At 46.4% G+C, this 22,995-nt stretch overlaps 1 protein-coding gene and 1 long non-coding RNA gene across 7 annotated transcripts in view; one reads left to right on the top strand and one right to left on the bottom strand.

Annotated features, from left to right (window-relative positions):
* The window catches only part of HERC2 (HECT and RLD domain containing E3 ubiquitin protein ligase 2), a 177,455-nt gene that overhangs the window by 93,051 nt on the left and 61,409 nt on the right, over window positions 1-22,995 (top strand). For 4 of the 6 annotated variants that reach the window (XM_072960744.1, XM_072960747.1, XM_072960749.1 and 1 more), the window contains exons 36-50: window positions 1,519-1,706; window positions 2,964-3,156; window positions 4,429-4,611; window positions 6,005-6,189; window positions 6,723-6,870; window positions 6,954-7,150; window positions 7,547-7,777; window positions 8,587-8,725; window positions 10,842-10,985; window positions 13,182-13,324; window positions 16,129-16,396; window positions 16,541-16,677; window positions 17,320-17,418; window positions 21,161-21,329; window positions 21,420-21,545. In XM_072960744.1, the coding sequence (XP_072816845.1) occupies window positions 1,519-1,706; window positions 2,964-3,156; window positions 4,429-4,611; window positions 6,005-6,189; window positions 6,723-6,870; window positions 6,954-7,150; window positions 7,547-7,777; window positions 8,587-8,725; window positions 10,842-10,985; window positions 13,182-13,324; window positions 16,129-16,396; window positions 16,541-16,677; window positions 17,320-17,418; window positions 21,161-21,329; window positions 21,420-21,545 (2,550 nt within the window). The remainder of the gene's footprint in view (window positions 1-1,518; window positions 1,707-2,963; window positions 3,157-4,428; window positions 4,612-6,004; window positions 6,190-6,722; window positions 6,871-6,953; window positions 7,151-7,546; window positions 7,778-8,586; window positions 8,726-10,841; window positions 10,986-13,181; window positions 13,325-16,128; window positions 16,397-16,540; window positions 16,678-17,319; window positions 17,419-21,160; window positions 21,330-21,419; window positions 21,546-22,995) is intronic. The other 2 variants (XM_072960746.1, XM_072960745.1) reach the window with 2 other exon arrangements.
* LOC140696305 (uncharacterized) lies at window positions 6,499-6,845 on the bottom strand. The gene is made up of 2 exons (XR_012072439.1): window positions 6,714-6,845; window positions 6,499-6,591 (listed from the first exon to the last, which is right to left on the bottom strand). It is a non-coding gene; the product is annotated as an uncharacterized lncRNA (long non-coding RNA).

The following is a 22,995-nucleotide window of genomic DNA, read 5'->3' as shown; positions in this document are numbered from 1 at the left end:
CTCTACCACTGAGCTGTACCCTCCCCCGCCAGCCCTGGGAATTGAATAACCTTTTTTTCCTCCCTCTTGGAGGAGAGAGAAACACAAACTTTTTACATTTCTGACCCACCCAGGTCCATCTTTGGGAATGTTGGGGCGCTTTCCTCCCACCTGGTGGGAGAAGGAAGACCACGGGGTCACCAGGGATGGGCTTTCCCCTCACTTAGGCCAGCAGGCCAGCTCATGGGGTTGAATTTACTGCTTTCAAATGTATTGGCAAATTTTACTTCTCACAACTGACAGCTTAGCTTCCGTTTTACACGGTGGGTGTTGCGTGGCCACCAGGGACCAGATTCATCATGTCCCATCCCTTCATTCTTCCTTTTACTGAACAACGCTTTTGCGATACTTGACTGAGTCAGGGCTGTTCTAGAGAACCCCAGCGCTGCCCTCCCTGTTCCTGAGAGCGCTCCCAGGTCCAGTGATCTGCTAACAACTCTCACAGTCATCCTCAGAGCTAAAATTTATTACAGTGAATGAAGACAGGAAAATCAGCAAAGTGCAAAGGCTGGGGAAGCCAGATGGAAGTCCTCTCCCAGTGGAGACATACAGGATGCGCTTTGTTCCCCCAGCAAGGCGCTGTGAGCACACATGTGAAGTCTTGTCTTCACATGCAAAGTGTGGAGACGGTGCCCTGGGCTTTCCCTGAGGCAAGTCATGTAGGCACGTCTGTCTGGCGCTCAGGTAGGTTCCAGGCCCCGGAAGGAAGCAGGTTTCAGCAGACACCATGTGGTCTGTGCAGACAGTCGAGGCCCAGGAACGAATTCTTGGCGGTTAGGGGATGGTGGGAGCCCTGGCAAAATCCAGGTTCTCAGAGGCCAGCTGAGGGCAGCCTTGCAAGCAGGCCTTTGCAAGGACAGCAGCCTTGGGCCAGCTCTGTTAGCTTGTCTGTTTCCAGTACTATAATTAAAGCTGGTTCATGTCTCACTGTTTGACAGCTAGATGGTTATCTTTTGTTTTTTCTATTGTAATAAAAATACGTGATGCATGTTTTTCTTTTTTTTAATATTTATGTGTGTATTTATTATTTTTTGCAGGGAGGAGGTAATTAGGTTTATTTATTTCTTTATTTTAATGGAGGTACCAGGGGTTGAGCCCATTACCTCCTGTTCGCTAAGTGCACACTGCCACTGAGCTACACCCTCCCCCCTAATGCATGTGTTTCTAACTTAAATCATTTTGCTTTTCGGAGCAGGGCATAATCCCTAGAAGAGAGTAAATGCTTTTCTGAGTATTTTTGTATCTTTTACATCTTCTGATAATGTATTTAGATATTTAGGTATTTTGTCCTCCCCTTGCCTTTTCCAAAATTCTGATCATCAGCTTTTTATAGTATTTGTTGTACTGATTTAAAAAATACACTATGGATTCTTTAAAGTTATTATCTTCATTAATACTTAATAATTATTTAAAAATATATTAAGAGTAGGAAACTGTGACTCCTGATTGGCTCACCTGCTGTGTTTGGTGCTCTGATAGGCCCCAGCTGTGATAATGTTGAAGAAGCGATGAATGCTTCTGCCCGAGGGGCTTCCGCTACAGTTCTGGAAGAGACTCGGAAGGAAACAGCCCCGGTGCAGCTCCCGGTTTCCGGCCCGGAGCTGGCTGCTATGATGAAGATCGGAACCAGGGTCATGAGAGGCGTGGACTGGAAATGGGGCGATCAGGTGCTTAGAGATTTGACCAAAACACGTTAGCTGCACGTTAGTCACATTCTGCGCATCCTGGCTGGGTGGAACCTGGGTCAGTACCTACATTCTCTCAGGACACGTGCGACTGACCCATGACAAAGTACCGATCCCCAGGCAGGTGACTAGAGGCTCAAAACAAGGAGGGAGTAGCAGCGGCCGGTCATGGGGCCCCAATCAGGATCAGGTCTGTGAGGGGTGGGGACTGTTTTCAGAAGACTCCTGGCATGGGCTCAACTAGGGTTGCAGCCTGAAACGAGAGAGTGAGCAGGAGAGAGTACACTTCATCTGAATAATCGGGTCGAGAGAGCTCTGGTGCGGTCTCTGCGAGCTGATGGCCATGTGCCTGTTAGCATTCTGACCCGGCAGCCACAGGTGCGGTCTTGGACGGGGCCCACCTTTTGTCTTCTCCCCCCGAGCTCCTTCCTCCTGCGACTCTGTGGGGTCTCCCCGGGTGGAGGTCAGGGGCTGGGCCCTGCACCACTGCCCTGGCCGCTGGCTCAGGACCGCGTTCACCCTCCTGTGTTGTGGAGCCGCCTTCTCATGTCCTGGTGTTCTCAGCCTCACTCTTAAGCACACACCTACTGAGAATCATCTCAAAATCAGTGTCCAGAACAGGCAGCAGCATCCTAAAAACAGCTCTTACTCATAGAAATGGGAGGTGGAGGTTCACTCTAGGGTCAGAGAAAACCTGAAGAATGAGCGGGAATGAGGCGGTGCTGGTGCTTGTTTGAGGTTCTGACCTCGTGAAGCCCTAGGAGGGATCAAGGGGCCAAGGAGCAGGGTGGCAGGACCAGGCTGGAAAGTCTCATCTCTGCATTGGCTTAGAGAGGATGCCGATTGAGGTGACACCCTCCCCAGCTACCTCTTCGGTAAAGGAGTGCGGGCAGGTTAGCCCTGGTGTTCACTGTGTGGTGATGGTGTGAGCTGTGTGGTGATGGCGTGAGAGGAGTGTGGGCAGGTTAGCCCTGGTGTTCACTGTGTGGTGATGGTGTGAGCTGCGTGGTGATGGCGTGAGCTGCGTGGTGATGGCGTTCGCTCTGCAGTGACGGTGTTCGCTGTGCAGTGATGGTGTGAGCTGCGCGGTGACGGCAAGAGCTGTGCGTGTTGTAGCGGGTCTGGAGCCCTCTGTAGACGTGCAGCCTGTGCCCGGTGCTGTAGCCACCCTTACAGCTCGTGTTCATGTGACAGACTGGCCCGCACCCTCTTAACCAGTATCTGTTTCGGCTTCCCCAGGACGGACCTCCTCCTGGCCTCGGCCGTGTAATCGGTGAACTTGGAGAGGACGGGTGGATCAGGGTCCAGTGGGACACGGGCAGCACCAACTCGTACAGGATGGGGAAGGAGGGGAAGTATGACCTGAAGCTGGCGGAGCTGCCGGCCTCCACGCAGCCCTCTGCAGAGGACTCGGACACAGAGGACGACTCCGGTGGGTGCCGGGGAGCTGGCCTGACAAGCTGTGGGCACATGTTGGCTGGCCATCCTTTCATCTGGGAGTGAGAGCAGCTGTGTAGGCCAGGCTTCCCCGGAAGGTCAGGTTTAAACAGGCCCCAGGTGATTCTGCTGGACTTGACTCCTGTTTTCCTTGGAGACAGTGCGGTGGGAAACAGAGGGCAGGGCTGGCTGGGTCCTCACCGCTGGTGGGCTTTCTGGGGGCCCTGAGCTGGTGTCTGAAGTAGTGAGCCAGTGCCTGGAGGAGTGGGTGTTACCTTGCCACACCAGAGCACTGTTGCTTCCTTCTGTCACCTTCCCCCCAATGTCCTACTCTCAGGCACGCAGTGTGGAGTAGTTAGTCTGTACTTTGCTGCCTTAGGGAAAGCGGAGGTGGGAATTCAGTGACCTCAGAAGGTTAAGGAGATGCAGGGTGTGGGAGGAGGGCTTCATGACTTTTTCAGACCTTGGGATGTTGAGATCTTGGTGAGACCGTCCAGGAGGCCAACAGTTTTTCTTGGGGCTCCAATGTCAGCTGTATGCACAGCATGGGCAGGCTTCAGAAGTCACTCTTATGGTTAGGAGAGGAAACCCGAGAGGCTGAGCTCATCAGAGAAAATGGTGTGGAAGGTGTCAGGGGCAGTGCTCCGTGCCCACCCCGTGTGCGTGTCACTCTGTGCGTCAGATGTACACGGATGACGTTTGCCTGGGGCGGGTTAGGAGTAGTGTGTGTGACGCCGCGTGGCCCCGCCTGGGTGGTCAGTGCTGGTTATGTTATCGTTGCATCTGACAGTGTCCTGGTCAAGTGCGCCTCCTCCCAGCTCTCTGCCAGGGGGCTTCACTCAGGAAGTCGGCCTGAGCAGGGCTGGAAGGTGGCCTGCACATGTGTGCCCCTAGCTCCCTGTCCACGGAGGCAGCCACTTTATCTTCATCCTGCGCATAGCCAGCTCATTAACAACCAGCTTTTGACATTTGATGAGCTGTTTTTCTGAGAAGTGAGTTTTTATAATTGTTTTAGTTCTTCTGAGCTGTATGCTGAGATTGCTTTAAAAAAATATTTAAAAGGCTTGATTCCTTTGAAGGAGGTAGGGATGGAGCTGAATAGGGTGTTTATTTAGTGGGCCTTGAATTCCATCTTTAAATGTAAAGAGCTGCTTCCCTGTCCGAAGTAAGAACAGAAGAATGTGATATTAAATCCCTTAAGTTACACGTGGAGACACTTTCCCATTTATTTGGGAGTATAGTTTCTAATTCTGATTGTTCTTTTCAGAAGCTGAACAAATTGAAAGGAATATTCACCCCACTGCAATGATGCTCACCAGCACTGTTAATTTACTGCAAACTCTCTGTCTGTCTGCTGGAGTCCATGCTGAAGTCATGCAGAGTGAAGCCACGAAGACTCTGTGCGGACTGCTGCGCATGTTGGTGGAGAGTGGAACGACAGACAAGACATGTATGCGGGGAGTACTGTGGGCCACTGAGTCAGAACCAGGCTGTGAGGCTGTCATGTGTGAGTGGGTGCGTGTGTCCGTGTCCTCCCAGGCTTCCTTGGCTTGTGGCCACAGCATTCCAGTCTCTGCCTCATCTTCGCTTGGATTCCTCCTCTGTCCTTTTCTGCCTCTTCTAAGGGCTTTCATTGGATTTAGGGTTCATCCTAATGCAGTATAATGTCATCTCAATCCTTACCTTCGTTATACATGTGAAGAGTTCATTTCCAAATAAGGTCACAGCTGAGGTTCTGGGTGAACATGACTTTTGGGGGGATACAGTTCAACCCACTGAAGTGTTTGAGTATGTGGATATGAGGGTGATAAGCGTGGAGAGGTTGAAGTGAGGGCAGCGAGTGTGTGTGTGTGTGTATGTGTGCAAGCTTGAGGGCGTGTGTGAATCTGTGCACGTGAGTGTGAGTTTGTCTGTGAGAGTGAGACTGCGTATGGGTGCGTGAAGTGAACAAGTGAATGTGAATGAGCAGGTGTATGTGTGATTGTGCTGGGGTGTGAGTGTCCCCAGCACATGAGTGTTAGAGTGAGCATGGGTCTGAAGGGCAGTGTCCCTGGAAGCCGGGAGAGCAGGAGGGCTGTTCCCTGGGAGCTGGGGAAGAGGGGCTGGTCCAGGGGTCTGTGCAGGTCACGGGATGCTGCCCCGCCCCAGGGCTGCTGCCAGCCAGGAGAGAGCAGAAGCCCCAGGTACCCGAGTGGGAACCCAGGAGGAGCAGAGAGGGTCATGGTCAGGTCAGAGTCAAATTGGATAAACCTCATGGAAACCTCTTACTCTCATTCTGCTATTGCAGACTTCTTAAACTTGGGCTGGGAATTTAGGACAGAGATTAAATATAAATGAGCTCATGGTGGGTGTTTAAAACATGTGAAATTTTTTAAAAAATAGGCTGTTCCCTCACAGAGAGCTGCTGTTGGAATTGTGAGTTGTTGCCCTACTGCCCAGGGAGGGTGAGTGGATGAAATTCCTTAAGGAGTTTGAGTTGCTACACGTGCTTTAGATTTTTAACATGTAAAGTGTCCCTTGAGTGGGGAGGGTAGAGCTCAGTGGTAGAGTGGGTGCCTAGCATGCACAAAGTTCTGGGTTCAATCCCCAGTACCTCCGTTAAAATATATATATATATAAATAAATCAACATAATTACTTCCTTTCACCATAAAGAAAAGACAAGAAAAGTCCCTTGAGCTAACTCGAAAGTCTCCTGTTCCTCTCCCACTGAGTCAGTGAAATTGTAATGTATCTGTGAAGTAGTTTCTCCTTGGTAATGTGATGGAGGTCAATTAAAAGTAAAGGTTGTACCGAGTGCTTCTTTATAGAAAGTGGGTGCCAAGCGGCTCTGTCTGGCTCCAGCAGGCTCCCCCAGCAGGCTGGTGTGCCGGGAGCAGCACCGGAGCTGGTGCACCCTGGGCTTCGTGCGCAGCATCGCGCTCACCCCGCACATGTGCGCCGCCCTCAGCTCCCCGCCCTGGATCGCGCTGCTCACCAAGGTCGTGGAGGGACACGCGCCTTTCACCGCCGCCTCGCTGCAGCGGCAGGTAACCGTGCTCACCCCTGCTCCGTGTGCGTGTGCGGGCCCCGGGTCGCCGTAAGAGGTGGTGGCAAGTCCCCCATAGTAATTCGGTGCTTGCGTTCAGCTAGGAGTGCAGAGAACTACACAGACCAGCTTCTCCAGAGGCTGTGTGCCTTGATGATGTTAAATTGATAAAGTAGTTAAACTTTAGTTGACTTGCGTTTCTGTGAAGTAAGTTCTGCTATCTGCTCTGATCTGCTTCACAGGAGTTGTAGGATAATTGTCTTAAGAATGAAACTAAAAGGAATTAGTTTTAATTAAATGGGTAACTACCTGTGTAATGTAGGTATTTTTAACCTACATTTTTTTATTTGTTTTTAACCTCTGGTAATCCATGTTATTCATCAAATTGGATATAATTGTCTGGCTGTAAAATAAAGAATATTAGAGTGATTAATTGCATTACAGGGACAACAACAACAAAAATACAAAGAAAAATAGATCTTTTCTCTCTTAATCTCTGAGGTTATGGTTTTCTTTAACACTCACCTCAATCAGATCTTAGCTGTCCGGTTACTGCAAGCGGTCCTCCCGTCGTGGGACAGGACGGAGAGGGCAAGGGACATGGAGTGCCTGGTGGAGAAGCTGTTTGGTTTCCTGGGCAGCTTGCTCACTACCTGCTCTTCGGACGTCCCGTTCCTCAGAGGTGGGCGGCCCTCCCCCTCCCCCACATCCGGGGGTCAGCGAGCTGGGCGCCACGCGGCTCCTCCTTTGTATCTTTCCCCGCAGAGTCCACCCTGCGGAGGCGGAGGGCCCGGCCGCAGGCCTCGCTGACGGCCACGCATAGCAGCACGCTGGCGGAGGAGGTGGTGGCGCTGCTGCGCACGCTGCACTCCCTGGGCCAGTGGACTGGCCTAGTCAACAAGTACATCAACTCGCAGCTCCACGCCGTGTCCCACCGCTGCACTGGGAAGCCAGCCGAGGGGGTGGGTGTCGCGCGCCTTTGCACCGCTGCTGGGGTTTTTCTGTAGGATGTTGATTTCCCTTTGAAATTCCCTTTTTAAAGGTTCTGCATTTTAATTTTTTTGCAGTGGGGAGGTAATTAGATTTATTTACTTATTTATTTATTTAGTTTTCCAGTGGAAGTACTGGGGATTGAACCCAGGACCTTGTGCATGCTAAGCATGTGCTCTACTACTTGAGCTGTACTCTCCCCCCTTAAACGCTGTGCATTTTATTCAAAGATCTGGTTTTAAATACTTTGTTCCTGGAAAAAAAGACTGAAGAAATTAACCTAGAAATGAATTCAGCTTAATTGTAAGTGTAAGAAATGGGTGGCACCCTGGACTCTGCTCCCCAAGTTTGCTATCTGTCTGCGCTAGGCCCTGTTGGAGGACTACTTTCCTGACTCCGAGAACCCAGAGATAGGGGGCCTCATGGCAGTCCTGGCTGTGATCGGAGGCATCGATGGTCGGTTGCGCCTGGGAGGACAAGTCATGCACGAGGAGTTTGGAGAAGGCACTGTGACTCGCATCACCCCGAAGGGCAAGATCACCGTGCAGCTCTGTGATATGCGTGCCTGTCGTGTGTGCCCCCTGAATCAGCTGAAGCCAGTAGGTGAACTTGTGTTCAGTTCCTGGGTGAAGTGGGAAGAACTTGATTCTGGCCGTTTATGTCTGCCTTCTAGGACGCCATCCAAATTCAGGAAGCCCGTCTGCCTTTCTTCCTTTGCATCCTGAAGTCCTGTGGTGAATATGACCTATCTCACAGGATTACATAGATTAGCTCATGTGTCTTATTTTAGCCCAAAAGACATGAAAGGGCATTAGCAACTTAGAAGGTACTAGGAAAATATAAGTTAGTTTTAATTATTTTTAAACTGAATTTATGAAATTTATTTTTATCGAACAGCTCAACTTTAAAAAAAAAAGGCCTAAAAATGATTCCCTTGAAAAATGATCTTTCTTCATGTACAAAATCATTCATAATTGTATTGAGTGACATGATTTATGTGGCAGCTGATTTCATCTTGAACCTGTGAATTAGGGATACATAGAGAAAGTGATTTATATCACTTTGATGTAACCCAAGTGTGATCTGACTATATCTTTCAATAAAATACTGTTTTTGATTATTATAGGAATATATGCATGTTGCAGAAAATTTGAAATGTGTAGAAATGTGTGATGTCATGATTGCTGACACGCTGGTAAAGAAGAAATTAACTTAGTTTCTATTTACTGTACGTGTAAGTCTTTATCTTGCCTCCAGTGTCATCTTTTAACATTATTTTCAGACATGAAAAGACTTACAGATATGTGTGGTATTTCAGAATTAAGACTCATAGTTAAGACAGCTTCCAGAACATTCATTTGCTCTGCTCACTGGACACACGTTGAAGGTTTCTGTGCTCCCTCTTCAGCTCCCCGCCGTGGCATTCAGCGTCACCAACTTGCCCTTCACTGAGCCCATGCTCTCCGTCTGGGCTCAGCTGGTGAACCTCGCTGGCAGCAAATTGGAAAAGCACAAAATAAAGAAATCACCTAAGCAGGGTTTTGCAGGTCAGTACACGCGCTTCTTGATGAAAGAGCTACAATCTTAACTAGTATTATTTGAACAACATCTTGTTTTGTCAGAGCAGGTCTGTCACTGCCGAAGTCTTTGGGTTCAGATGGACTAAACACTGGTTGAGTGACAGCAGGTGTGGTGATGAGTGTGTGTGACACTAAGAATGATGCCGTGGTGGGGGTGGCACCCAGAGAACCCCCATGCCTCCCCACTTCCCGGTGCCAGCGTTTATTTTGAACACACTTTTTGAAGAGAAGTCTGTGTTCTCTCCCTGCACATTGACCCCCAGCCGAGGCCCCCCAGCCTAGTTGCCCTTCGGGAGCTTTGCTCCGGGTCTCGTCACAGCCAGACCCGTCAGGGCCTGTGCATCTGGACCTGCCTCACTCTGTGTCTGTGGACCATGGCTGCCTGTCTGAGGCCGAGGCCGGCCCTGCTCCGGCCCTGCCTTTGGTTTGGGGCGCTGCTCTCCATTTCCCTGACGTTGCCCCTCACGTGTCCTTTCAGAATTCTTCTCCCTGACTGTTGTTTGCACGTTAGAAGTCCTTGTGGTTGCGTCCATCACTTGTGGCTCGTTCTGCCCACTCTTCTTGAGTTTTCTCACCCATTTCTCCCCAGTCCTGCAATTCCTGCTGCAGCGTTTATGATGGCTCTCCAGTTCTCATCTCTGGCTGGAGGACCAGGTGCATGTAAACCACAGCATGCCCACAGTTCAGCTAACCTTGTCCCTTAGCCAGCGTTTCCTGTCACGTTGAATAAACCTGTCTGCTGGGTGTTCGAGCTCAGTGCCCCAGAGGCACCTCTGGCTCCTCCATGCCCTCCCGTCCTCATGTCCCCATGCTGTCTTCTGTGGCCTCCAACATGTCCTGCTTTGGAATGCTGCTGCTGTGGCTAGTCTGGCTCTCCTAGTGGTCTGGCTCCATCTTTGTGGCAGCTTCCCTGGTCTGTTCCTCCGTCGGCCCGTGGACATCACTGCAGTCATTTGATTAGATAAGATCCTGTTGCCAGTAGATGTAACTGGTGTTCAGGTTCTTGAACCATCCCAGAAAGAATTCCGATGAGACACGGAGGTTAAAGAAAGTACAGTGAGGATTTATTCAGGCATAGATAGGGCACTCTCAGGGGAAGAGCGGGCGGGCTCAGGTGAGCGGCTGTGCTGAGTTTCTTTGGCAAGTTGGATACATAGAGTGTAAAAATGAATGGGCAGAATATTCATTAGGAAGTGAATATTCATTAGAAACAGGCAGAATATTCATTAGGAAGTATATCCTGGTTTTCATCCCAGCTTCACCTTCCAGAGGGGAGGAGGGGTTTTTGTCCTTATTTAGTCTGGATCGAAAGTGTCATGGCCTTGATGCATGATGGGTACTTCTAATCTGCAAGGCTAATTTTGTTGAAGTGAGCGTATAATGAGTAAAAGGTTACATTGGGACACTGGGGATTCCTGCCTTTTCCCACCTTTCTTTGTCAGCCTCCAGGGCACTTGTCACCCCAAAATGTGTGATCACTTATCAGCCCAGAGGTTCCTGCCTTTTTTTTCTACCCAGGGACCCCTGGTGCTTACATGATGTAGGGTTTCCTGCATTTGGCCCCATGCCCCTCATTTCTGCTCAGTTCCTGCCATTTGGCCTGTGTCCCCCTTTCTCTGCTCATGTCTAGCTGTGTGCCTGCTCTAACAGTCCTACAGAGTGCCATGATCTTTGTGAGTTAGAGAACTGTATGTTGTGAGTATCTGACAAAATTGTGTTGTAGGAGTCTTGGCAAGAAAAGGTGAAAATATTTTATTTATGACGCAGGGATCTGGTTGAAATTTCAGCAACTTGGGAAACATTTTATTATACTAGCAGTAGCTAACATGGCCCTAACTGTGCTAAACCATTGCATCCTCACCCCGACCCGAGGCAGCACATGGGGAGCTGGGAAAGGGGAGACCTCAGGGCGGAGGAGGATGCTCACCCACAGCCCGGGGGAAGCCAAGCCCTTCGTCACTGCCAGGCTTTGGCAAGGTCAGATGGGTCCCTCGGGGCAGCGCCCTCCCCAAGGCCGGACCGCTACTAAGGGTGAGAGCCCAAGCAGCCTGCGCCCTTCCTGCTGAGGCCTTTTCTCCCCCAGGACAAGTAGACCTGGACCTGCTAAGGTGCCAGCAGCTGAAGCTGTACATCCTGAAGGCGGGCCGCGCGCTGCTTTCCCACCAGGACCAGCTCAGGCAGATCCTGTCTCAGCCAGCTGTTCAGGACGCGGCAGCTGCTCACTCAGGTGACTTTCTAGGAGCCCTTATAGACCTGTAAGAAAGGCAGCCAAGGAACACGTACGGGTGGCCCATAAAAGGGGGACTACAGATGGCTTCTACGTGCACAAGGAAGATGTGCCATCAGGCCAGTAACTGATGAAACACAGACCACAAGTGAGAAAGACAAAGCTCGAGCGGAGGGAGGGAAAAAGTGCTCTGCTGCCTTGATGGTCAAAGTGTGGCCCCAGGACCGGCAGCGACAGTGGCAGCTTGTTAGAGGTGTGGGCCCTCAGGCCGCATCCCAGACCTAAGAAGTCAGGATCCGCATTTTAAGTAAGGCTCTCGGTAAACGTGAAGTGGGGCTCCTCTGACACTCTGCTGGGGGGATTAAGTTGGTACAGCCGTCTGCTGGGCATCTGAGAACATGCTAGACTTTAAAATGCACGTGCACACGTATCTATATCTGTACGTCCACTGATTAGCAAGTTATCTTGTGGGAATTGATCACATGGAAAGGCACGAAGAAATGTGTTTATAGATGCTCGTTGTGGCTTTTTTGGTCGGTCTTGTGTTTATGCTGAAAACTGGAGATGCCTCAACGCCCATCATTAGGCGGTGTACCGGAACGGTAGTACACCGAGGTGCTATTCACAGTGATGGTACCTGTGTATGCCCCTTACCCATCGAAATGTGAAAATGATTGTAAAAAACACATTGCTGTGTATGTATATCTGTTTGCGGATTTTCCATAGAGAGTGACAGTAGAATTTCAGCTGACTTTATTTTCTTAGTACTTTTCTGTATGGCTTTAGTGTTCTAGAATGAGCTCATATCATTTTGAATAGGAAAAAACCCAAAGCTATGAAAAAATTTTGGACTATCTACTGTTGAAAGACATTGTGCTAAATACTGTGGGCAACCAGACAGTCCTCATTTATGGTTTTTTACTCTTTGGAGTCAGGGTGGGGAAAGAAAATGAAGGCAGGTAGCTCTGTCCAAGGTATATGCTCATGTGCTGTGAGATGTCTGAGCACAGTTCCACACATGTCCTGGGGATGCTGGCGGCTGACAGCTGGGGAGGGCAGCCTTTGAGGGGTGAGGCAGGCCCTGGTTGTAGGGTGATGAGGAGTCCCTGTCCTGGGGGAGGAGATGGCAGGAGCACAGGCATGATCAGTGAGTATTTGGGTACTGAGCTTGGCAAGGAGCTCAGGGTTTATCAGTGATTGTAGGGCTAAAGCTGGAGAGGTCAGGTAAGTCGTTCCCAGGGAATTGGACTGGCTGTTCTGTGGTCACCCTGGTGAGTAGCTACAGCAGCGTTGAATCGTGGTTACCATCCCATGCTCGGGGCAGAGCGAGGGCTCCAGGTGGAGCTGTCCAGCACAGGGCTTGACAGACGACCACAGCCACCTGTTTGATCAAGCTTTATAGAAACACAGCCATGCCTTCCTGTTTACATGTCATCTCTGGCCACTTTCACACTTCAGTGGCCGAGTTGGAGTGGCTGTGACAGACCCTGTGGTCAGTAAGCCTACACTGTTTACTCTCTCATGCTTCAAAAAGATTTACAACCCCTGGTTGAGAGGGTTAGTTGAAATTGTATCAGTGGGCTTGGGGCAAAGGAGAAGTGCCAGACACCTCACCCAGAGCTGCTCAGATGAAGACAGTAGACATCACTCTGAGCACATGACACATTGGGAATTGGTGTCAGTTTATGGTGTGAACAAGGGCCATGGCGCACACTTGGGAGTGTTCAGAGCCGGGACTTCTGAAGCAGTGAGTGCTCACCCAGGCAGAGAAGGGACTCGAACTGGACCAAGGGCAGAAGTCTGGGAGGTCGCTTTGGTTGGCTCTAAAGAGACAGATAGAAGAACTAAGGACAGACAGAGGCCAGAAAGCAGGGAGTGGAAAAAGCCTTGAAGATTTTGGTTGATGAGGTAGCAATCATATCTGGTTTAACATTCTCAATGCAGTGTTTAAAAAAAAAAAACAGATTTCTTCTGTATAACACAGGGAGCTATATTCAATATCTCATAATAACCTTTAATGAAGAAGAATGTGAAAATGAATGTATGTATTGATACACATGACTGGGACTTTGTGCTGTACACCAGAAATTGACAAATTGTAACTGACTGTACTTCAATTAAAAAAAAAAGATAAAATAGTAAGAAATGTTTGTGGTTGAAAATGCAGTGTCATTCGTATTTTGTTTTTAAATTCAGATGATGGAGCAGCTGCATCCCCTGACCTTGGTGACATGTCTCCTGAAGGCCCGCAGCCCCCAATGATCCTCTTACAGCAGTTATTGGCCTCAGCCACCCAACCATCTCCAGTGAAGGCCATATTTGACAAACAGGAGCTTGAGGTACAGTCAGTAGTAGCCTTGGCAGTTTTTATCCAGCACACTAGATTGTCAGCATTTTTTTTTTTTTGGTGGATGTGTAGATAGATTTCCTTAAGGATATAGTCTGAATTTTAAATAATAGGTCAAAATAATTCTTATGACTAGGTAGGTTTTAAGCATGTTTGTCATAGAACGTTACAATACTGGTTAAAGAATGAGTTAAAGTTTAATCTTATTTTGAATTTCTGTGAATTATTTGAAAAAATCAGCTGGATTCAGCATGGGTTCATCGCTCAAGTGTTCTTGGAGGAATCTTTTCCCAGGCAACAGTGTCGTTGAAAGAGCCCCATTAAACCTAGGAATGTGGCACTTGCTGGTTTGTCTCACTCATGCCAAAGCCTTTCCTGAGCATGCTCTGTTGAAATTAGGCTCTCAGTCTACACCCTGTTTCCAAGCATGTGCTGCACTGCATACTCGGGGGTGGACTGTGGGCATCTTCCTGCTGAAGAGAGGACATCTGACCAGGTCTAAGCATGATGGGGACATCCATGGCCCACCACATGGAGGACTAGATTTTTTTTTTTAAATCCTTCTTGCTGGGCAGTCCATCAGAAATTCTGGACAAAGTATCAAAGACAAAAATAAAACCTTGAGAGCTCAATTTGGCAGCTAGAAAACACCCTAGTAGAGATCCGCAGAGACCAAGACCCTACATGGAGCCAGGATCCAGAGCGAGGAAGTGACGGGTGCAGAGGAAGAAGGAGGGAAATGCTGGGCACGGGGGCAGCTGGAGAGGAGGGTGCAGGGCCTTCTGTGACCCCCACCGAGTGCCAGCTGCTCGTCAGGTCTGAACACCTGAGGTGAGAGGCCGGGTTAAAGTCGCCCAAGCCCCTGCCGGGTGTTTTTTCCTGTCCTGCCCTCCTGTTCCTTTCTGAGACTGCTGCTGTCATCTGGGGATTCTAGTGAGTTTCTGTTTGAGTCTCTTGGCTCACTGTATGGAGCTGTTTTAAAGGTCAGGTGTGCGGCTTCACTGGGTCTCATCTGCTGTAAACCGTCCAGGAAATCCTTTACACTTTCAGATCTCATGTTTCCATTTGTTTCTTGTGTTACAGTTTTTCAGGTCTCCTGACAGTTCTCATCTCTTCACCCTTTCTATCTGTCACTTAAAACACATTTAACCCTTGATACCTGTACATTTGAAAACATATTTCTGATTGTTACATTAAATTTCTTACTTGCTAATTCTGACACTTGGGCCACTCATCGGTCTGCTACTAATTGGTTTCCCCTCCTGGATATAGTCAGTTACTGGTTCTACGTCTTCACATGTCTGAACAATGTTACTGTGTCCTGCATGGTTTGGATATTATGTTGTATGGACTCTAGTTCTGTCACCATCCTCTGAAGAATGTGTAATTTTATTTTTGCAGACAGTTCATTGCCTGGCAGTTTTCCTCAGTCCTTTGGAGGCTTGATTCTAGACTTTCTAGTGACACTTTATTTTTGTTTTGCCCTCAGTCCTGGTTCCTAGTCTCTAATTCTATGGGATTTACAATGTCTTCTGAGGTTTCAGTGGAAACCTCTACATCATGACCACTGTGCTCAAATGTGGTTGGACTGGGACCGCGTGCCATCTCCCTAGCCCTGGGCCTGCCCACAGTTCCTTTATGCTGGGCTCAGCTTTGTGGTCAGCCAAGGAATCACGGGTAGTCTGCGTGTGCACTTCGTGGTCCTCCTGCACCCTGCTTGCTCCGGCAGGCCCCTGGCTGCAGTCCAGGAGCACCGCCCCTGTCACGGCTTGCCCCGCGCCTGCCTGTGGTCAGGGTCACACTGTCCCTGTTTTCTCCAGGGCCTGTCTTCAAACTGTTTTTTAAAAATACTCTTGTCAGGAATTCACAATTATTATCAGCAGAGGCTTAGTCCAGTCCACTTCTTACTACCAGATCCAGCACTTGTAGCTCAATCTGGTTCTGAATTACAAGCTTTTAGGATGAAGCCTGTCACTTCTGAGTTGTTCAGACTTCACAGCAAAACCCTAGGATTTTGATACTGCCTAAGCCCTGGAAGGCTCACTGGTGTCTTCTATTTCTTCCTAATACCTTCCTCACGTGGTCAGTTTAAAACAAACAGTGAGTCTCAGCTCCATGAGAAGAAGAGCGGATGAGCAGGGAGTTTCATGTGGTTCAGGGAGGGGGCGAGGCGTCCAGAGGCAGGCAGTCTCCAGCTGCAGGCCCCGGTGAAGCGTGGATTCATCAAATCATTGCAATTTGCTTCCCAGTATTCTTTAGTCCCCTTATTTTTTTATACCATGTTTAACCCCCAGAGAGGTTGTGTTACTCCTCAGTAGGTGGGGGTTGATTTGGTGGCACATGAGGTGGCTCTGTGCTGTCTGTGGCCTGTCCTACAGATGGAAGAGAGCGGGTGACTGTGGGCACAGCTTGGTCATGGGGAAGGGAGGGGTCCCCTTCTCCTGCCTCCTCGAGCCCCTCACTCTGCATTCACTCCCTCAGCTTGTTGCCACTCAGAGCTCAGATTTCAGGGCTGTGAAATCTCCTTAACGGACTTCGATATTTGGCTAATTCAGTAGGTAGGTTCTGTGTGCGCCGAAGCTTTTTAACCATCACATTTTTCCTCTGCATTAAATTAGGAAAATTGGTTCTATCCTTGTTAACATGTTTTATCCATACATTTAAGAGTACCCAGTAGGCCTGGGTATAGAAATACACTTTGCATTGCAGTTCAGAGTGGTCGTCTGTAATTTCCATTTTCGTAGACTCCCTGCTCCCCCTGACTGATGGCCCCCGGCTCCGCTCTCGTTTGCCCAGGCCGCCGCGCTGGCTGTGTGTCAGTGTTTGGCTGTGGAGTCCACGCACCCAGCAAGCCCCGTGTTTGAAGACTGCAGCTCCAGTGGGGCCACCACGCCTGTCCCAGTGCCGCACATCCGCCCCATCAGAGCGAAGAAGCACAAGCCATCGCCTGGTCCTGCTCTGCCCATTGTGGTCCAGCTCATGGAAATGGGATTCCCTAGAAGGAACATAGAGTTTGCACTCAAGTCACTCACGGGCGCCTCTGGGAATGCTGCGGGCTTGCCAGGTACTGCGTTTTCCTCAGGAGTGTTCGACTTCACGTGCCCACCCATTTGTTCGTAGGCCTCCTGGGAAGTGTGGCCGTCAGAGGCCGCGTGCGCAGCTGGGCGTGTGGTCCTCACCGTAGGGCGCCGTGTGTGCTTGCTCCTAGGCGTGGAGGCCTTGGTTGGGTGGCTACTGGACCACGCTGACGTGCAGGTCACGGATCTCTCGGACGCAGACACGGGGTCTGAAGAGTGTTCAGACGAGGAGGTGGTGGAGGATGTGGACGACACGGCCTACGCTGTGGTCAGTGCCTCCCTCGTGCCATCTGTCCTGAGCTCTGGTTTCCTCTGCTCCGCCCCACAGGGCCCTTCTGGTTCTGCCAGGCACATGGGGAGATTCCTAATTGCTACCTGGGTTTTCTGTGCCTTTATTACTTTTAGCTTTGAAACAGACCCTTGTTCTAACATCAAATGATGGGTAGCCATGAGAGGAGATGTTATTAAAAAAATTTTTTTTTAAATAGAGGTACTGGGATTTGAACCCAGGACCTTGTGCATGCTAAGCACGCACTCTACTTCTGAGCTATACCCTCCCCCTTGAAAAAAATCATTATTTATATGACACATTGACTTCTGACTTGAGTAAGTTGTTCCACAGGATTCATTTGGAAATGCCTCAAATTTTTTGTGCTTTGAGCTTTTGAGGTTATGTCTGCTTACTATGCTGTTGCTATTAATCTTTTTCTTTAACCTTTTTTTATTGAGTTGTAGTCATTTTACAATGTTGTGTCAAATTGCTATTAATCTTTTTAAAATGAAGAATTTTACAGTGAAAACATAGCATAATATTTCACACTTTCTTTTTTAATATTAGAAGTTTCACACACTTCTTTTTAAGTAGTTTTAGCTGGTTCACCATTTTAAAAAATGTGTTTCTCTTTTGTAGTCTACTGGTGCTGTCGTAACCGAGAGCCAGACTTACAAAAAACGAGCTGATTTCCTGAGTAACGATGATTATGCGGTCTATGTGAGAGAGAATATTCAGGTGAGTAATTGCCTCAGGCTGGAGCCTGGCTTAGGTTTTCATTCAACAAATGTGTGAGCGTCTCAGAAAGTCCAAGACCTGGCAGCGGAGGGCATAGCAGCCAGCAGGGAGGCCTCTGTGGCTAGGGAGAGGACAGAGGAGCAGCAGATGAGCAAGGAGGGGCCAGCGCCACAGAATGAAAGGGGGCTTGTCCGCAGTGACGTGGGACAGAGACCTGTGCTTCTCGGTCATCCCCCTTTTGGACACCTTTGCAGCCTATTTTTGCTTTTCTGAGGGAAGGGGAGAGGGAGGTAATTAGGTTTATTTATTTATTTTATTTAATGGAGACACTGGGATTGAACCCAGGACCTTGTGCATGTTAAGCACACACTCTACCACTGAGCTATACCTTCCACGCCTTTTATAAAACATATCATTCTCACTGCCATCTAATTTTAAAAGTTTAGTTATGTTTTTTCAACTTTAAATCCTTCCTTTTCCTACTTTAATTCTTTTGTTCTGGTTGGTATAGTTCAGAGAAAATCCCAGAAATCATCTCATTTTACCTGTAAATATGTCAATATGTATCCCATATAGATAAGGATTTTGTTTTTAACATAATTACCTTAAACAGGTACCTAACGTTCCTGACAAAGTAAACAGTGATTCCTCACTATCATCTCGTAACTAATGCTTGCTCAGATTTTCCCAGTTTTCTCAGAAAATGGCTTTTTACAGTAATTCCTTTGAATTTAGCTACTAACAAGATCATATACCTTACATTTGAGCGATAGCTCCCTGATGTGTTTTTTAACCTAGCACATTTCCCCCTCCTTTTTTCCTTTTCATCCCATTCATTTGTGCTGAAACTACGTTGGCCCACGGTCTTCCTCCCTCTCCTCGGCGTCTTCTGTACAGTCGGAGTGAGGGCTGCAGGGTGTTAGGGCTCAGGCTGCCCCTTAGTAGGAATGTATCATAGGGACCAGCACACAGCGTCACTGGTCATCGCTGTCTGTTCTCTGTTAATGTTGTTCTTGTCGCCTTCTAGACCTGTTACAAACTTTGTCATCCCTCCCAGATTTATTAGCTGGAGTTGTGTTCTTTAAAGAAGACTTTCTTATGAACTCTGGTCACTATAATACAGTTCATATAGGAAAGGCAGAATAGATGGCTGTTTTTTGTTTGCTTGCTTGCTTGCTTGCGTTATCAATTTTCAGAATGATGAATTGGTGCCCTTGTACTTATAAAGGTGACGTAGAACCTTTGTTTTGTGTATTATCATTATGAGGAATTAATTGGCCATTATGGACTTGATGTATTTTAGCCATTTTTCCTCTTGGTCATGCTACAGGAACCCACTGATCTTTTTTTTTCTTTTTTAATTGAAGTAGTCAGTTTACAATGCTGTGCATTGGTGTACAGCACAATGCTTCAGTCATCCATGTACTTGCATATATTCCTTTTCATATTCTTTTCCTTCATAGGTTACTACAATATATTGAATATAGTTCCCTGAGCTATACAGTAGGACCTTGTTTATCTATTTTATGTATATTAGTTAGTATCTGGAAACCTTGACTCCCAGTTTATCCATCCCACCCCCTCTTGCTCCTCTGGTAACCAATAAGTTTGTTTTCTATGTTTGTTGAGTCTGTTTTGAAAATAAGTTCATTAGTGTCTTTTTTTTTTTTTTCAAGATTCCACATATAAGTTGTATATGATCTTTTTCTTTCTCTTCTGGCTTCTCTTAGTATGACCTACTCCAGATCCATCCATGTTGCTGCAAATGGCATTATTTTATTCTTTTTATGGCTGAGTAGTATTCCATTATATAAATATACTACAACTTCTTTATCCAGTTATCTGTCAATGGACATGTCTTGCTATTGTAAATAGTGCTGCTGTGAACATTAGGGTGTGTGTCTCTTTTCAAATTAGAGCTTTCTCCATATACATGCCCAGGATTGGGATTGCTGGATCATAGGGTAAGTCTATTTTTAGTTTTTTGAAGAATCTCCATACTGTTTTCCACAGTAGCTGCACCAAACTACATTCCCACCAGCAGTGTAGGAGGGTTCCCTTTTCTCCACAGCCTCTCCAGCATTTATTGTTTGTGGACTTTTTAACAATGGCCATTCTGACTGGTATGAGGTGATACCTTATTGTAGTTTTTTTTTTAAACTTTTTATGTTGTTGAGTTATAGTCAGTTTACAATGTTGTGTCAATTTCCAGTGTAGAGCATAATTTTTCAGTTATACATGAACATACATCCATTGTCACATTCTTTTTCACTGTGAGCTACCACAAGATCTTGTATATATTTCCTTATTGTAGTTTTGATTTGCATTTCTCTAATAATTAGTGATATTGAGCATTTTTTCACGTGCCTATTGGCTATTTGTATGTCTTCATTGGAGAAATGCGTGTTTAGGTCTTCTGCCCATTTTCGGATTGGGTTGTTTGGTTATTTTGTTATTAAGTCATGAGCTGTTCGTATATTTTAGAAATTAAGCCCTTGTCAGGTGCATCATTTGCAGGAATTTTCTCCCATTCCATAGGTTGTCTTTTTGTCTTCTTTATAGTTTCCTTTGTGTACAAAAGCTTATAAGTTTGATTAGGTTCCATTTGTTTATATTTGCTTTTATTTGTATTGCTTTGGGAGAGTGACGTAGCAAACCGTTGCTACAGTTTACGTCAGACAATGTTTTACCTATATTCTCTTCTAGGAGTTTTATGGTGTCATGTCTTATATTTAAGTCTTGAAGCCGTTTTGAGTTTATTTTTGTCTATGGTGTGAGGGAGTGTCTAACTTCATTGATTTACATGCTGCTGTCCGGTTTTCCTAACATCACTTGCTGAAGAGACTGTCTTTTCTCCATTGTGTATTCTTGCTTCCTTTGTCGAAGATGAATTGACTGTAGGTCTGTTGATTCATTTCTGGGCTCTCTGTTCTGTTCCATTGATCCATGTCTGTTTCTGTACCAATACCATGCTGTTTTGATTGTAGCTCTGTAGTATTGTCTGAAGTCTGGGAGGGTTGTCCTGCAACTTCGTTCTTTTTCTTCAGTAATGCTTTGGCAATTCTGGGTCTTTTGTGATTCCATATAAAATTCAGGATTATTTGTTCTAGTTCTGTGAAAAATGTCCTGGGTAATTTCATAGGGATCACATTAAATCTGTAGATTGCTTTGGGTAGTATGGCCATTTTAACAATATTAATTCGTCCAAGCCAAGAGCATGGGATATCTTTCCATATCTTTAAATCATCTTTAATTGCCTTAATCAATGTTTTGTAGTTCTCCGCGTGTAAGTGTTTCACCTCCTTGGTCAAGTTTATTCCTGTTTTTTTTGTTTTTGTTTTTGATGTGATTTTTAAAGGGATTTTTAAATTTTACTTTCCTTTTCTGGTATTTCATTGTTAGTATAAAGAAATGCAACTGATTTCTATATGTTAATCTTGCATCCTGCTACCTTGCCAAATTCATTTATCAGCTCTAGTAGTTTTTGTATGGAGCCATTAGTTTTTGACTGCTCCCTTGCTTTATGGCACACGTTGACCTAGGTTCAGCTTACGTATTTTCTGCCCCAGACATCAAGACAGGCAATTTTCTAAAGAGCCCTGGTTGTATTTATTGTGAAATGATTTTGAGATCATACTGGGTGCTAGAGGAAATCTTTTCTTAGGAATAGAATAATGCTACTTAAAGTTGATCATTCATCTATATACTGAACTGGACTTTTTAAATTTAATTTGAATTTTAGGTAGGAATGATGGTTAGATGCTGTCGAACATATGAAGAAGTTTGTGAAGGAGATGTGGGCAAAGTTATCAAGTTGGATAGAGATGGATTACATGACCTCAATGTGCAGTGTGATTGGCAGCAGAAAGGAGGCACTTACTGGGTTAGGTACATTCATGTGGAACTTATAGGTAAGAACATTCTTCATTTGCCTCTTAATTAGATTTAGAATTCCCAGAAATGAATGCTAACTGTAGTTCATTTTTTATTGGCATCTCTAGGCTATCCTCCACCAAGTTCTCCTTCTCACATCAAGATTGGTGATAAAGTTCGTGTCAAAGCCTCAGTCACAACACCGAAATACAAGTGGGGGTCTGTGACTCATCAAAGTGTGGGGGTTGTGAAAGGTAATGTTACCTAGGCAGGAAAGCTCTGGGTGTTGGCTTTTCATCAACTAATGTAAGTAAAGCAGAGCAAGAAAACAAATATAAAGCAAACCTTATGATATAAAAATAGTGCCCTTCTGCTTGTCAGTGCCCTCAAGACCAGGAGCACAACTGCTGTTGGACAGAGTCAGGTGTATTAACTCCCTGCAGCCTGGGAGAATGCATACCGTGGAGAATGTGTGGCAAAGTCTGATGGGTTTGCAATGGGTATTTTGGGGCGAGTTCAAGGAATTGAGGTAATTCTAAGAATGGCTGTGTTAATAAACATTACCTAGAAGGCAGAAATACTGGAGTCAGGATGAGGTCATGCCTGGCAGGGAAGCAGTCATTCTTACCAGCCAGGAGGAGACTGTGGTTGGGATTCAGTTGGATGTGGCTGGACGTGTTAGAGTGGTTTTGTTTTTATCTCGATCTGTCACAGTCTCAGGCTGCCCTTGTTTCATGTTGGGGTTCTTGTTCCATCAGTCCTTCTGCCAAATGGCCAGCTCCCTCAGTGTTTTTCTCTCTTTTTATTAAATCTGTATAAAAATGTAGGACTGAATTTAAGAAATGGAAATGTGGAAATGATGGGTGTTAAGACCTGGAAACACAAAATTCTCCTCAGTTTATATTTAATGTGATACTGTTGAGATTTCAAGTCACATGGCATACTATGTCCATTTTGACAGGTGCATGAAAAATAATTAAATATATGTGTAGTTTTATTTTGTCTTTGAACTCTTTCAGTGCCATTTTTCTTTGTTTTGTTTCAGCCTTGTGGAAAGCCATCTTTCTGTCAAATAGCTTAGATTAGAAATGGCAATGGTGGTGCTTCCCCAGTGGGCAGGAATGTTAGCGTTTCTTAAGTTACTTAAGAACAAATGGCTTATTTAACATTTTACTTTGGTTTGGCATTTTTCTTCACTTAAGAGATTCTTAAAAGCTTTACAAATCAAAACAAAGATAAATTTCAAAAGTGACAACTTGGTTTAGAAGTTAATGTTTTGAGTAGCTTTCACCAAAGGGCAGGAGATATCTTAACATTATTAATGTAATTTTTATTCCCTAAGATACTGAGTGGAGTTTTTGGTTGGTGTAATTAAAAACAAACAAATAAACCTTCAATAAGTGGAAAATTTCAAACAGATGCAAAAGTCAAGATTATAGTATAATGAGCCTCCATGTGCCCATTACCTGACTTAAGCAGTTGTCAGCTCCTGGCCAAACCGTTCATCCATGGTCCCCTGCTTCCATTATTTTGAAGCTAATCCCTGATTGCCATCATGTGTTAGTTGACCCAGAAGTATCTTAGTGTGTCTCTCCCAGAGAGAAGTTCTTTTTGTACAACACAGAAAACTGTAATATAATATCACGTGGTTAGGTATAGTTTTAATTTTAATTTTCAGTTTTTATTGGTGAAAGCGATGTTCCA

The sequence above is a fragment of the Vicugna pacos genome, chromosome 5 (assembly GCF_048564905.1).
Source record: "Vicugna pacos chromosome 5, VicPac4, whole genome shotgun sequence".
Classification (NCBI taxonomy): Eukaryota; Metazoa; Chordata; class Mammalia; order Artiodactyla; family Camelidae; genus Vicugna; species Vicugna pacos.
This window is presented reverse-complemented; position numbering and strand designations above follow the sequence as displayed.